The sequence below is a fragment of the Phacochoerus africanus genome, chromosome 14 (assembly GCF_016906955.1).
Source record: "Phacochoerus africanus isolate WHEZ1 chromosome 14, ROS_Pafr_v1, whole genome shotgun sequence".
In the NCBI taxonomy this organism is placed as follows: domain Eukaryota; kingdom Metazoa; phylum Chordata; class Mammalia; order Artiodactyla; family Suidae; genus Phacochoerus; species Phacochoerus africanus.
The window spans coordinates 34,996,800-35,013,033 of NC_062557.1; the positions used below are offsets into that span (position 1 = coordinate 34,996,800).

The 16,234-nt window shown below is 37.8% G+C and overlaps 1 protein-coding gene across 1 annotated transcript in view; it reads left to right on the forward strand.

The window, feature by feature from the left end:
* Positions 1-16,234, forward strand: part of PPM1E (protein phosphatase, Mg2+/Mn2+ dependent 1E) — a 206,401-nt gene that overhangs the window by 184,490 nt on the left and 5,677 nt on the right. Inside the window, exons 3-6 of the mRNA XM_047756864.1 lie at positions 4,400-4,599; positions 11,714-11,902; positions 15,020-15,163; positions 15,382-15,475. Of these exons, the coding sequence (XP_047612820.1) occupies positions 4,400-4,599; positions 11,714-11,902; positions 15,020-15,163; positions 15,382-15,475 (627 nt within the window). The remainder of the gene's footprint in view (positions 1-4,399; positions 4,600-11,713; positions 11,903-15,019; positions 15,164-15,381; positions 15,476-16,234) is intronic.

Sequence of the window (16,234 nt, forward strand, 5' to 3'; positions counted from 1 at the left end):
AACTCCTCCCGATGTAAAAATTAAAAACAAAGTGAAAATGATCACCAATACAGAGGAAATTAAAAGAATTATGAAAATATTATGTAAATGAATTTGATAACTTGGGTACTTTCTATAAATACTCAAATTAACGAACCATTACCTGAGAAGAAAGAGATTGAGAAGATTGCCAAAAAGGACAGAAGGAGTAGATGACTCCGCAGGTGAACATTTTCAAACCGTCCAAGACAGGTAATTCCACTGCTTGTTAAAATGAATTATCAAAAAAAAAAAAAAAAAAGTTCCCTCATGGTTCAGTAGGTTAAGGATCCACTGTTTCCACAGATGTGATGTGGGCTGCAATTGTGGCACAGTTTTGATTCATACCGCAAGTGCAGCCAAAAAAAAACCCATAGAAAAAATGAATTATCCAATTGCATAAAAGGAAAGAAGGAAAATTTGCATGGCATAACACTGATGCTAAAATTTGTCTAAGACAAAATAAGAAATGAGAGGTCAGTCTTAGTAATCAATGTAAAAAATCTTAAGTGAAATATTTGTATATTGAGTACAACAATTAATTCATTTGATGAGCATTAAGGGCCTACTATATGCTTAGCACTGTGTTGGGGAAATAGCAGTGAAAAAAACCAAAACTGTTGGGTCTTTGTTAGCATAATTTATTTATTAATAGGTCAAAAGAAAAAAAAAGGAATAATCGCTAAAGATGCCCAAAGAAGCACTTTATTAAATTCAATATTCATTCCTAATTTTTAAAATATACTTAAAGTAGAGCCGGTTATAAACACCTTGGGCATTGTAGGGCAAAATTTTTAGCTCATACCAAAAATCTAGCATGTATGCTTAAGGTATATACTCAAGAATGTTTTGGTTGCAAGTGACTGCCAGCTTTAGCAAAATAGAATTTATTGGCTACCCTTCAAGATAAGGGCTACACAGATAGATTCACATGATGTCATTAGGACCTGACATTTCTTCCACTCTCAGCTGTACTCTTTCATTTTGATTTTATTTTCAGGCTCCATGTGATGGCAAAATGACTGCTAGGAGCACCGGATCTTCTTCTGCCCAGGTTCAACCCAGTTGCTCTACATAAATCACAGGATTCACTCTAGTCACCTTGGGTTCTCTTTCCTGAACCAATAAATATGCCCAGAGGAATGTGATCTCTAATTGGCTAGACCTGAATCACGTGTTTTACCCCTTGATGTACATGGACTGAGGGTAGAGAAGGAAATGTTCCTGGTAGAAAGAGGAATGTTTGCTAGGTGCAAATAACACATAAACAAAGTTCTCACTCAGAATAGCAAATAAATAAAATAACTAGGAATAAATTCAGTAAGAAATAAGAAGGACCTATGTTCAAACTCTGTTGAGCAACATAAAAAGGATTTAAATTAATGAAACAATATAACTTCTTCCTTGATAAGACTTAATATGAAAAAGAAGTCAATTTTTCCCCAAATTACTCTGTAAATTCAAAGTGATACCAAACACAATGACAACAGATTTCCCTCCTCAAACTTGGCAAAGTAATTAATTCATCTGGAATAATAAACATGTCAACCTACCCAAGTGACATCCTTTAAAGATAATAATAAAGAAATTAGTCTTCCTTATATTAAAGCATGTTATAAAATTATAGTAATTTTAAAAGAATGGCACCATTGTAGAAACAGTTGGAGAGATCAATGAAGCAGAATGAACAGTCAAGAAACATAAAATATTTTAATATTTTAGTGGTTATTTAATTTATGTAAGTTTGCATATTCATTTATTCAGTAAATATCTAATGAGCTCCTGCTGTCTGCCAAGTACTGTACTATGCATGACAAATCAAGGACAACTAAGACATAGTCTCTATCTGCAGTCTAATTTGGGAAAAGTAGAGCATGAGTGTATGTCAGATAGACCTGGGATTGAGAATAGCATTACCTGTTTGTGAAATGTTCCAGAGACAGGGAATAGAGCAAATAGAATGTAGCAAATACCCAATAAATGTTATCCGTTGTTACAAAATGTGATGAGAGCTATAATAGATGGTGTGAACAAAGTGTAATGGGAACATAAGGGAAGAAACTACTGGGAAGGGGTAGGGACAGATCTAGTGGTTTACTAAATATTAGAGGAAGCTGGTATTGTTTCCCTTGACGAATTTAATCTGTCTACACCTGTGCTGTCCTGTAGACAGCACAGTGATGGAAGTGTTCTCTGGCTTCATTGTCCAATGTGGTAGCCAGTGGCCATATGTAGTTATTGAATACTTGAAATATAGTTAATGTAACCAAAAACTGAATTTTAAATTTTATGTAATTTTAATTAAAGTCATGTGTAGCTAGTAAGCTCCCTTATTGGACAGTACAGGTCTATGTAATAAGAGTAACACAATCAAAATATTGAGTTGTCTACTGGCCTCAGTTTTTCCTCTTACACACTTCCTCAGGTTGTATTTGCTCTTTGAACTTCTTTTTTCTTTCAGTCGTACCTTTGATTTTCAGTTACATAAAACTATCAAAGAGGACAAAGTCATAAACATGGTTTGCCACCCTGTACTTTTTTTTTTTTTTTTTTAATGTCAGTGCTCTTAATTTCTTTTCTTCCTTTTTTCAGCTGCCTTACGGCATATGGAATTCCTGGGCCAAGGATCTGATCTGAACTGCAGCTGTGGCAACGCCGGATCCTTTAACCCACTGTGCCAGCTAGAGGTTGAACCAGCATCTCAGCCTCCAGAGATGCCACTGATCCTGTTGTGCCACAGGGGGAACCCTGCCACCCTGTACTACATTAATGAGAAAGAAAAGGCAACAAAAACCTTGAGATAAGCTTTATGAATATAGTCATTTAAAAAAGAATTTTGAATAAGGAGACAGATAAATGTAAAGAAAGAAAGAAAACAGGCAATTGTATTTACAGATTAAGGCAACAGCAGGGAAAGGAATAAAAAAAATGTGAATCTGAATTCCCAGGCCATTCTAGAACACATAGTCTCACTTCTTTGAGATTTGTATTCTAGATTGGAAGAGGCATGCACAGCCATTGCCCATCTGGCACACATTTTCTCAGGCTATCAAGCTACATCTGATTTAGTAAAGTAAAAAAAAAATTTTTTTTTGGAGAATTCTAATTTTTTAACTTGGAATGTAGGAGGAACATCTAACATACTGGCCTGAGAAAACCTTATCTTGCCTTGGTTATTTCAACAGCTGCAACTTGAGTAGAGGACAATTTGAGTGGAGATGATGTAAGATACAGTCTCTTCAATACCATTCAATGCTGCTTAAAAGGCTTACACATCTCTCCATCCATTGAGGGATGCAGGGGAGCCTCAGAACCCAGCTAGTTTACTCCACTTAATAGGTCAAGTAGTCGACTTAGTAGGCTAGGGTGAAGAATCCCCTTTTTTTATATAGGGTTACACACTTAGAATTTAAATACTTTTCCTCAGAGAAATATAATCCTTTTAGACTCACTTGTTAAGCTCTTGGCTAAACTATTTAAGTCACTGGCTAAAACTTTAATTAAAAGATACAAGTGGAGTTCCCGTCGCGGCGCAGTGGTGAACGAACCCGACTAGGAACTATGAGGTGGCGGGTTCGGTCCCTGCCCTTGCTCAGTGGGTTAACGATCCGGCGTTGCCGTGAGCTGTGGTGTAGGTTGCAGACGCAGCTCGGATCCCGCATTGCTGTGGCTCTGGCGTAGGCTGGCGGCTACAGCTCCAATTCGACCCCTAGCCTGGGAACCTCCATATGCCGTGGGAGCGGCCCAAAGAAATAGCAAAAAAAAAAAAAAAAAAGATACAAGCAACAAAAATATATGATTTAGTTCTGAATTATGATCAATTACAGGAAAGAAAAATCGGGGGAGTGGAGGGAAGTAAAGGAAGAGGTTAGGAAGAAAGAGACTAAGGCAGATAGATGGTAATCAAAGTAAACTCGTCTCAGTCTTGTAGTTTGTAAATAAGTGATCTGTTTTCATAAGCCTATCATATTCCAATTAGTTGGATAACCTCTGTTCATATTTCAGTCATTCTTTTAAGCATAGGAGGTGCGAGTCTCCAGATGATAACCATGACAGCCAAACAAAAGTGCTCTGAATGAGCAGTGGCCAAAGCACTTCACAGGCTGGAAGAAATCCAGCCTAGGAATAGATCCAGCCCTGGTCAGAGGTTTTCTCTTCATGGTATAGGATATCTTAGTGGCAGCTTCTGGCCGATGATTTTCTGCCAGATAGGTTGTCATTTCCTCTCTTCAGAAGCAACATTTCATTTCTCTTAAGAAGGAGAAATTTCTTCTATTAAGGAGGAGCCTGAGTAAGGTGACCTACTTCTGTCTTTATCAAGCAGGCAAGTGAAAAGCAGTTTTACAAGGCTCTTCATTGGGGGTTTCTGTTTCTTCCACAGAGATTGAGACAGTGAAATTGGCCCGTTCTGTCTTCAGCAAGCTACATGAGATTTGCTGCAGCTGGGTGAAAGACTTCCCTCTCCACAGGAGACCCCAGCTTTACTATGAGACATCAATCCATGCCATCAAAAACATGCGCAGGAAGATGGAGGACAAACATGTCTGCATTCCTGACTTCAATATGCTCTTCAACCTAGAGGTAAAAGGCACTTCTTCACTGTCAATGAGAATTAAAAAACAAAATACCATCACGGACCTGTTTTCTAACAAGAGAAGTTCTAATATACTGTAATAATACCTCTGATAGGTTGAAATAGGACTAAGGGCAAAGTGACACAAATTTGCTTCCATTAGATAAAAGGAAAGGAACTATTTATGTTACTTTGAATAGGTAATGCACTCACATGGTTTGGAATTGGAAAATAAAAATCCCTCTCTTATCCTTCTGTCTCAAACACTTCAGTTCCCTTCCGAGGAGGCATACAAAGTTACCAGCCCTTGTGTAACCTTCCAGAGACATTCAGTAAACATGCAAAAAAGAAAAGTGTTGGGCAGTTCCCATCGTGGCGCAGTGGTTAATGAATCTGACTAGGAACCATGAGTTGCAGGTTCGATCCCTGGCCACACTCAGTGTTGCCATAAGCTGTGGTGTAGGTCACAGACTCGGCTGGGATCCCACCTTGCTATGGCTCTGGCGTAGACTGGTGGCTACAGCTCCGATTAGACCCCTAGCCTGGGAATCTCCATATGCCGCGAGTGCGGCCCTAGAAAAGACAAAAAGACAAAAAAAAGAAAAATGTTGTATCTCCATAAAGCTGTTTTTTAAAGGAAGCTATTTCTATAGTATAATCATCAAATGTTTTAAGTTCTCGCATTGCTGTGTTGCTGAAGAAACACAAAACACAAACATTAAAGAATGAATTTGAGACTTGAGACAGTTTTCTGATTTCATGTGATTTTATTTTTTAAATCTTGATTTCTGAGAAAGTAGCTGGAATTTTCATGAATCTCTGTGACTGACAGATTGGATCATATGAGCCTTGTCAACTTAATAACCATTTTCTTGTTATCTTCCTCTTCTTTTTCTATGATGTTAATGCAAACAGAGGTAGGTTTGTTTCCTATGCCTGTCACTTGCCTCTTTTCTTTGCTCAAGTCCATAACTTAAAAATTACAATGTAGTGATTTATACAAAGCACAGTATTTCCTTCATTTAAAAGCTAATTTTAAATTTTAGCTGACTGTCAAGGTCTAATAAGCAGTGGTGGTGGGCTGGTAATTGGTGCTTATGTTACAAGATAGATCAGCTTAATCCACACCCATGCAAATGTAACCCCTAAGGGCCCTAGTGTGGTAAAGAATCCTTAAATCACTCCACCAGCTTGGAGATTATGCTCAGGTTTGAGGGCATCGTTGCTGTTTGTAGCCCTGGTTGTTTTTTCAGATTTCATTTTGCCTCAGAAATCAACCCAAAGACCTAACTCAGAAAGGAGCACATTGCTACAGTGAAACAGACTTTGAGGGCAATTTGGTAACACATAGTTAGAACTTTATGTATTTTCAATCCCTTTGGTTTGATAATTTCATTTTTTATAACGAAACAAATGTGGAAAATTCTTATGTTTTGCTTGACATAAATGTTTTATATAACATTGTCAATAATAAAAACTTGGAGATGATCTAAGTTATTGTATGTAGCAGCTAACTATGACATGCTCATAAGATGTATAGTACATATCCATTTAAAATAATGTCTTCGAGGAGTTTCCCTTGTGTCTCAGTGGCAACGAACCTGACTAATATCCATAAGGACTAAGGAGGCGGGTTCAATCCCTGGCCTTGCTCAATGGGTTGAGGATCAGGTGTTGCTGTGAGCTGTGGTGTAGGTTGTAGAGGTGGCTCAAATCTAGCGTTGCTATGGCTGTGGCATAGGCTGGCAGATACAGCTCCAGTTGGACCCCTAGCCTGGGAACCTCCATATGCCGTGGGTGCGGCCCTAAAGACAATAAATAAATAAATAAATAAATAGTCTTTGAGTAATACTTAAAAATATGGAAAATGACAAAAAGGATTTAAAATTTTATGTGCATTTTGACTAATTTTATTTTATTAAAAATGTATATGTATAGAAAAAAGACTGGTTATCTGGGTGGTAGGTTTGGAGATATCTGTTTCCTTCTGTACACTTCTTAGTCCAAATAAACATACGTTATCTTTTTTTAAATTGTATGTGATGGTGCAGTGTTGTGTTAGTTTCTGGTGTACAGCAAAGTGATACAGAATACAGCTACCTGTGTTGTACAGTAGGACCTTGTTGTTTATCTCTTTTCCATCTGCTAATCCCAAACTCCTAATTGATCCTTTCCTCACCCGCTTACCCTTTGGTAACCATAAGTTTGTTTTTGATGTCTGCAAGACTGTTTCTGGTTTTGTTTGTTTTGTTTTTACTGTCGCATTTGCAGCATATGGAAGTTCCCAGGCTAGGGGTCTAAGAGCTGTCCCTGAGGCCTACGCCACAGCCATGGCAACACAGGATCCGAGCCTCATCTGCGACCTAAGCCACAGTTTACAGCAACTCCAGATCCTTAACTCATTAAGCGAAGCCAGGGATCGAACCTGCATCTGCACAGTGTGCTTAACCTGCTATGGCACAATGGGAACTCCCTGTTCTGTTTTATAAATATCAGTTCATTTGTGTCATATTTTAGATTCCATGTATGAGTGATATCTTATGGTATTTGTCTTTCTCTTTCTGACTTACTTCACTTAGTATAATTTCTAGGTCCATCCATGTTGCTGCACATGGCATTATTTCATTCTTTTTTATGTATTCCATTGCATATATATATACCACATCTTCTTTATCCATTCTTCTGTTGATGTACATTTAGGGTGCTTCCATAAACATATGTTATCATTATAATAGAGGAGACATCAGTATTTTTTTAAAAGAGATCCACTTGGCTCCTTTGTTTCCTCTGATGTTAAGAATCTCCTCCAAAAAAATGCAAAAAATAAAACAAAACAAAGAATCTCCTCCAAAAAAACGCAAAAAATAAAACAAAAGAATCTCATCAATCTCACACTGTTTAAAGTTATATTCTCATGCCTCTGTAAAGCTATTATTGTCCCCTTCCTCTTTGTGATGATCCCATATCACCTCACTCATCTTTTAAAAACTGCTTGGAGGAGTTCCCACTGTGGCACAATGGGTTAAAGACCCAGCGTTGTCTCTGCAGTGGCTTAGATTGTTGAGCCAACAGGTTTGATCCCTGGGCCCAGCGTGGTGGGTTAAGAATCTGGCATTACTGCAGCTGTGCTGTAGTAAAACCTGCAGCTTGGATTCACCACTCCCTGGCCTGGGAACTTCTATATGCCATGGGTACAGCCAAAAACAGCCCCTAAAAACCAAAATTGCTTGGATATGCTATTTTTCAGTTTTACCCTTATCCTGCCAAATGGGTTGTTTAAAAATGAGCACATTTTAAAAAATTTTACTGCTATTTATTCATTTAAAATAAATTTTACTGAGGTATATTGATTTACAATATTGGTTTGAGGTATATATACAACATAGTGATTCAAATTTCTATAGATTATACTCCATTTAAAATTTTTGTTGTTGTTGTTGTTGTTGTTGTTGTTGCTATTTCTTGGGCCGCTCCCATGGCATATTCCATTTAAAATTTTAAAAATACTGGCTGTATTGCCTGTGCTCTGCAGTATATCCTAGTAGCTTATTTACTTTATTACATACTGATTTGTGTCTCTTAGTCCTCTACCCTCACCTTCGCCCTCCCCGCTGGTAACCACTAGTTCTCTATATCTGTGAGCCTGTTTCCAATTTGTTACATTCATTTGTTTTATTTTTTAGATTCTACGTGTAGGAGATAACACATGGTATTTATTCTTTCTCTAAGTTTTTCACTAAGCTCAATACCCTCCAGGTCCATCCATGCTGTAAATAATGAAATTTCATTCTTTCTTATAGCTTAGTAGTATCCTCTGTGTGTGTGTGTGTGTGTGTGTGTGTACACTGCATCTCTTTACCCATTTTTTAAAAAATTGAAGTACAGTTGATTTATATCAGTTTCAAATATACAGCTTAGCAATTCAGTATTTTTATTGATTATATTCCATGAAAAGTTATTATAATGGTTATAATTCCCTGTGCTATACAATATATCCTTGTTAATTATTTATTTTATACATAGTTATTTGTATCTCTTCAGCCCCTACCCCTATTTTACCCCTTGTCCCTTCCTACTGATGACTACTAGTTTGTTTTCTGTATCTGTGAGTCTGTTTCTATTTTGCTATATACATGTTTGTTTTATTTTTTAGATTCCACATATAAGTGATATCAGACAGTAATTGTCTTTCCCTGACTTATTTCACTAAGCATAATATTCTCTAGGTCCATACTGCAAATGGCAGAATTTCTTTTTTTTGGCTGAGTAATATTCCATTGTCTTCTTGTACACACACACACATCACATATTTATCCCTTCATTTATTGATGGACACTGGGCTGTTTCCATGTCTTGGCTGTTGTAAATAATGCTGCTATGAACATCGGGCTGCATGTATCTTCTTGAATTAGTGTTTTTGTTTTTGTTTTTTGGATTATTTACACAGGAGTGAAATTGCTGGATCATGTGGTAGTTCTGTTTGTAGTTTTTTGAGGAACCTCCATATTGTTTTCCATAGTGGCTGCACCAATAATTTATATTCCCATCAACAGTGTGCTAGGGTTCCCTTTTTTCCACATTCTCCCCAACTTTTGTTATTTGTGTTCCTTCTGATGACAAACATTCTGACAGGTATGAAGTGACATCTCAGTGTTTTGATTTGCATTTCTCTAATAATTAGTGATATTGAGCTTATTTCCACATGCCTGTTAGTCATCTGTATGTCTTCTTTGGAAAACCATCTTCAGGCCTTATGCTCATTTTCTGATTGGGGTATCTGTTTACTTTTTAAGATATATTGAGTTGTATGAGTTATTTATATACTTTGGATATATTTTGACCCTTCATTGAAAAATGAGTACTTCTTTAGTGCAAGGTAGAAATTCTACAATTAAATTTTTTTAAGGGTTCTGTTTATCAGTGTCATCTTCAATGGCATTATAGATGGTGTTGATTAAATTTCTAAATTAATGAGCTGTAGTATTTGTATTAGATATAGGTTTCATAATATTCAGGTGTTATCATTACTCTATGGACATTTATATTTGGCACTTTGTAAATGTAGCATATCCTTTAAAAAGAACTTTCTCAAAGCATAAGTATACTTGTTGTTTTAGTATATTTTTGTAGTCCTTCCAAATCCCCCTGAGATAGCAACTCGGTTCCTACCTAATAGATGAGAAAACAAGCACAAGAAAATTATATGATTTAACTTATATTTATTTACTTGGAATGACAGAGCCTAGACTCAACTGAGTTCTCAAAAAGTCCAAGGAAGAATCCAAAGCTTCCAAATGAAAATCATTACACAGTATTGCCTAAAAGGAGCCTGGACTAAGTTACAGATCTCCTAAGTGAGCTAGAGCTGAGAATTTAAACACTTGAGGTGAAGAGAAAGGAAAAACTAAATACTTAATGGGTTAAATGTAATCCTGTGATTAGGCTTCCTTTGTCAAGACACATCACAGGTTTGGAAGACTCTCCTCCTCTGGCAGTTGCCTTAGGGCTTCAAGCAGTGGGTGGGCAAGGAAACATGAAGCTACATCTTGAATTAGGGGACAAGGTAAAGTGGTCACAGGGCATATAGATATCTGAAGTGGTTCAAGTTTGGGTAACCAATTTAGAGGTTATTTATTTATTTTTTTGTTTGTTTCCTGTACGTCTTCTTTGAATACATATGCTCTAGAATTACAAAAGTTAACTTAGAGACAGTTACTACTGGCAATTTCCTATATATCTTTCAGAGATATCATATGGAAACACAAATGCAATATAAGTACATATTCTTTTTTTTTGTTCCTCCTTTTTTTAAACAATAAATAGTAACACATGCACCATTTTTGCTTTTACCTTGGAGATTATTTCAAAGAAAAACATATATCGATTACATTTTTTAAACAGCTGTGTGGTATTTTCTGAATTCTATTTGTAGTGTTCTTTTATCATTATTTTAACCATCTCTTCTAATAGTCATTTGTAATGTTTCCAATTTGGAGCTATTCTTACAAATTTCTAGAAGTAGAATTGTGGAGTATATGCATTGTATGCTTTTAATGGTTAACTTAGAAATTTTTAATGTGAATGTAAACGTAACATTTAAAATTAATCAGTGTCTTTACCACCCACCCAAAAAATCCAGTCTATAAAATTGAAATTCCTAGCTAATTTCATTTTGAATATTGCCTCTTTTTCATTAGGGTTAGGGTTATTATGTCCCTCTGAAAATCTGATTGTGATTTTGGGATTCTGAAACTCCCTCTATACTAAAAGATTCTTTTTTTTTTTTCTTTTCAGGCCTGCCCCCATGGCATATGGAAGTTCCCAATCTAGGGGTCGAATCAGAGCTGCACCTGCTGTACTACACCACAGCCACAGCATCGCTAGATCCAAGCCGCATCTGCAACCTATACCATAGCTCATGGCAACGCCGGATCCTTAACCTACTGTACAGGGCCAGGGATCTAATGTGCATCTTCATGTATACTAGTCGGATTCATTTCCACTGAGCCACTGTAGGAACTCCTATGCGACAAGATTCTTAATGTCTCTCTAACTCTTTGTGCTATTTATGATGGGAATACAATGCGACCATGAACGATTTATAAAGGAGACATTGTAGTTTAAAAGTATGTGTATGCTTTCATTTTGGCTGTGTATTTTAAACGATATAACATATTTGGCCTTGTGCTTGGAAGGCCAATTATTTCCTATTGTTCTCAGTTTCTAATTTTATTTTTTTGAAAAAAATCCTCAGTCCAAAAAGGCCTTTTGCTCAGTTCTTCTCTTTCCTCCCTCTCCCCACAACTTGTAACAGCAACTTTGAAGCAAATGTATGTGGGTGGTTTCCATGGTACAAGACAACAGCTTTCACAGTGAGAGAGGGCACTTCAGCCTGAGCTAATTGGGCATGATGTGTTCCAGTGTTCTGGTGTGTAAACACAGATGCCCTAATATTGCAGGTATTTTAGCACTTGATCAGGCATGACAGAAAAGGGAGACATTTAGTCTCATTATCTGGGTGACAAATGCAGTGGAGGAGGATGGACAACAGTTCAGGGGATTGGCTCCTTTGAGTCAGGATATACTACTCTCTCTTAACAGTTCCTGTGCTTCTATTGACAGGACCAGGAAGAACAAGCTTATTTTGCAGTGTTTGATGGCCATGGGGGAGTGGATGCTGCCATTTATGCCTCCGTTCACCTGCACGTTAATTTAGTACGCCAGGAGATGTTCCCCCATGATCCTGCTGAGGCCCTGTGCCGGGCTTTCCGGGTCACTGACGAGCGGTTTGTACAGAAAGCGGCCAGGGAGGTATGCCATTTTCTCATTAATTCCAGCCATCAGTGCACTGTCTGAGGTCAACTTGTTCTGTGGTAAAGGGTTATTTAGGACTTTCTCTTTTGGGGTAGCCACTAAACTATATTCTTGACACACAGTGTTGGATTCTGTTGTAGTTCTAATTCTCTCTTTAGGAGTACATATAGTGGGATGCTATGATGTACTGTATAGAAACTCCCAAGCTATAATTTTCCAGAAAGCCAGTCCATTGCTGGATTTGGCAGGTGAGTTTTATCTGACCCCTCATTGCTTGTCAGGTTCACACCAGGACCATCTCTCTCAGCAGACTTCTGCTGACAAAATCTGGATATGATGATTAAAACAATGGTCTAAAAAAGAAACAGAAGCTGGGATTTCTCCCATACATTTGGTTCTAAATGGGTTGGCAGTATTTTGCTGTATATCTCTTGAGGAAAATTTTGTTTGGATAGAGTGAATCCTTAGATGATCCTTGAACTAATTTTCTTTTAACAGGAAGAAAAGTCAGAGCTCATATCCTAATTTCTTAAGGTTAAGCAGACCTAAGGTTTTACTCTGAATGAATGCAGGGGCTCTATATTAAGATCTAAGAGTAAAAATTGTCATCTAATTATCATTCTGGGCATTGGTACATAATTAACTACACTACTTTATATTCCTTTCTAGCTAGGGACCAACAGAGAATAATTTTTAATTTTTAAAAGTAATTGCAGGGAGTTCCCATTGTGGCTCAGTGGTAACAAACCCAACTAGTAGCCATGAGGTTGCAGGTTCAATCCCTGGCCTCGCTCAGTGGGTTAAGGATCCGGTGTTGCCAGTGAGCTGTGGTGTAGGTCGCAGATGCGGCTTGGATCCTGCATTGCTGTGGCTGTGATGTAGGCTGGCGGCTTCAGCTCCGATTTGACCCTTAGCCTGAGAACCTCCAACATGCTGCAGGTGCAGCCCTAAAAAGCAAAAAGATAAAAATAAAAGTAACTGAAGAATTATATGTACACAGAAAGTAAGACTCCTGCCCTATGATTTAAACATTCTTTCTGAAATGGACTTGGAGAGAACAGGGTAATCATTTAATCCCTTTCTTTGATCTCATAGTTATGCTGTGCAGCAGTGTGGTTTGGAGTGAATGAAGCAGTAATTCAAACTACTTGGTGTTAAACAAGGAAAATATTCTGTGTCTCCTCACCTGCACCCCAGGTTTAGATTAATACGCAAATCCACAGTAACCACTAAGGTCTGCAAGTGCAGGTGGGGCTAGAAAACAAAATGCAATCGTTGACTTCAGACCTTGGCAGTCTCTTGAGGGTAGGCACTGCTTGGAGCTGCTGCTTGTCATCATTCTGACCGAGGACAAGACCTGGCCCCTGAGAGGTGATCTGTAATCAACATGAAACTATATAGAATCACCTTGTCTTTTTGTCCGCTGTTCTATCCCTTTTCCTGTGTCCTCAAAATCATGGCTTTTTTTTTCTGACCATATTCACCTCATTTGCTTTGCCAGTGATCCCAGTGTCTCTCAGTCTTGCCAACAATTCTCTTGAATAATTTAGGTTTGTCTCAGCAGTCTCCTTCTTGTGCTTCCATGTGCTGCTAACTGCTGGGAAGACAGCAGCTATTCCTGTTGTGAAGCATCCCTGCCTCCTGTTCTCTCCAGGGCATATGCACTGAAGTGTCTTTATCATGTGTTCTAGGGGGCTGAGTTTTTGAACATTCTGTGTGGGAAGACATTTTATTGGTGGGTGAGGATTTATAACAAACTTTCCCTATATAGGAAAAATGAGAAGTTGTTTTCTCATTGGATGCAAGGGGCCTTCTACCACCCTTGACGCACTGGTTCTAATTTAGGCCAAGTCCTTAGTAACAGAAAGTCATGCTCATTTAGTGGTGACTCATGTCAAACGGAGATGTCATTTTTTTGGTATAGGAGATTCGAGAGCATTAAGTACAGTGGTACTGAGTTGCTGTGGGAAACTCCAGGCTGTTAGTTTTTTATGCAATGTTCCAAAAACAAAGACACTGAAAATTATTGTAGGATATTTTTGTTTTGTTTTGGCTTTTTTGGCCACACCTGTAGAAGATGGAACTTCCCAGGCTAGGGGTCAAATCAGAGCTGCAGCTGCCAACCTACACCACAGCCACAGCAACACCAGATCCAAGTTATGTCTTCGACCTACACCATAGCTTACAGCAATGCTGGATCCTTAACCCACTGAGCAGGGCCAGGGTTTGAACCCGTGTCCTCATGGATACTAGTTGGGTTCATTACCACTGAGCCACGATGAGAACTACTTGGTTTTGTTTTTTAAAGGTAGAAGCAATATAGCACTCCAGAGAATGTATGTCATCTTTTGGTTCCTCTCTCACAATCCAAAATATGGGAGCATTTGTTGAGTCCCATCCAGATGCTATGTGTGTTATTTTGTAGAGCTAGGACTCTCTCCTTGAATATAGAGCAGGTCAGTAACAAAACAGAGATCAAAATATAGAAATCTTTATTCTAAGGTTTGATACAGTGGTTTAGCCCTGGACTAGGAGGAAAAAATTTCAGTTCTGTACTAATCAGTTACCTGCCCTTGGGCAGGTCACATAACCTGCCTTAGTTTTCTTACTGGTGTATAAAATGGAGTTGATAATCATCCCTGCCTTGTATGTCACAGATAAAATGGATCTATATTTGTGGAGTTCCCATCGTGGCGCAGTGGAAACGAATCCAACTAGGAACCATGAGGTTGCGGGTTTGATCCCTGGCCTCGCTCAGCGGGTCAAGGATCGATGTTGCCTTGAGCTGTGGTGTAGGTCGCAGATGTGGCTGTGGTGTAGGCTGGCAGCTACAGCTCCTATTGGCTCCCTAGCATGGAAACCTCCATATGCCATGGGTACAGCCCTAAAATGGCAAAGACAAAAAAAAAAAAATATATATATATATATGCACATAAAATATATATATATGCACATAAAAATGCATTGAGAAAAGAGGAATTGCTGTTTGTGAAATAGTTATTAGTAGTCTAGCTTCCAACTGAAAAGTCTGTATAACCTATAAATTGCTTCTCAACGAGTATTTGATGTCTACTTATTTTTTACTGACTCTTGTTTTATTTAAATTGTTTTCAGAGCTTAAGATGTGGGACCACAGGAGTGGTGACTTTTATCAGAGGCAACATGCTACATGTGGCCTGGGTAGGTGATTCCCAGGTTATGCTTGTGAGAAAGGGCCAAGCTGTTGAACTAATGAAGCCACACAAACCAGACAGAGAGGTAAGTATGGTCTGTTCTGTTAGGGCACATGCCACAAAGGCAGTTTTCTAATTATTAATTTTCATTTATCTCAGCAACCACACCCATCTTCCAAAGGAAAAATAATGAGAACCTTTTCCAAGGAAGCTGATGAGTATTATATCTTTTGTTTACTGTTAAGGTAGATGAATAAATCCTGAATCCAATTATTTGCTTTTTTCTATTGTATTGCTGTGTAGGATGAAAAGCAGCGAATTGAAGCCCTTGGAGGTTGTGTAGTCTGGTTTGGTGCCTGGAGGGTGAATGGAAGTCTGTCGGTCTCCAGAGCTATTGGTAGGAAAAACCAATTTTTGTTTCTCCAAACTGTCCTCTTCCAGCACACTGTCTTATATTAATCTGATACAATAAGATTTTCAGAAAACTTAATATTTAAAATAACATTTGGATAATGCCTCTTTTTAAATTACTTCCCCTACTCATTTACATAAATTCCATTATTAAAAGAGAACTATATTAAGCTATATTAAGAAGTGCAGAACTTACTGGTTTCCTTTTTTTTTTTTTTTTTAATGGAAGCCTTTAATCTTTGGCACAGAAATCTGCTTAAAACCACAGTGATCCTCATTTTTTCATTCCATTTCGGGTCATACTTAGCTTAAATCAGTATTTTCCAAAATGGAAGCCCTCCGCCCAATATTTTACCTTGCTTATTATATCCATATTTTTTCAATAAATTGAAATAAAATGACATAAAAGAATAAATTCATAGGAAAAATGTGTTTTAGATGAAAACAATTCTTACTATATTAAAATCAGAACACATAACTTATTATATGTGGTATATAGTAACTTGTCAGATAACCCTGGGGTTTCAAAGGATTTGCTTCCCTGGGACCTAAATTCTTAAAAGGGGAAAGTCAGTGAAACTGTCTAAAATTTAGAGAGTAAAATTGAGCTGTAGTCCTATTTCTGTTGGTTTCACTTTGGTGTCTGGGTTTATTGTTTTAGGCTTCATGGCTTAGCTTCATTTTCTGTTTTTTTTAAAAAAGAACAAATCAATGTTTGTGTCTCCATGGGCGATGTGCATTAATA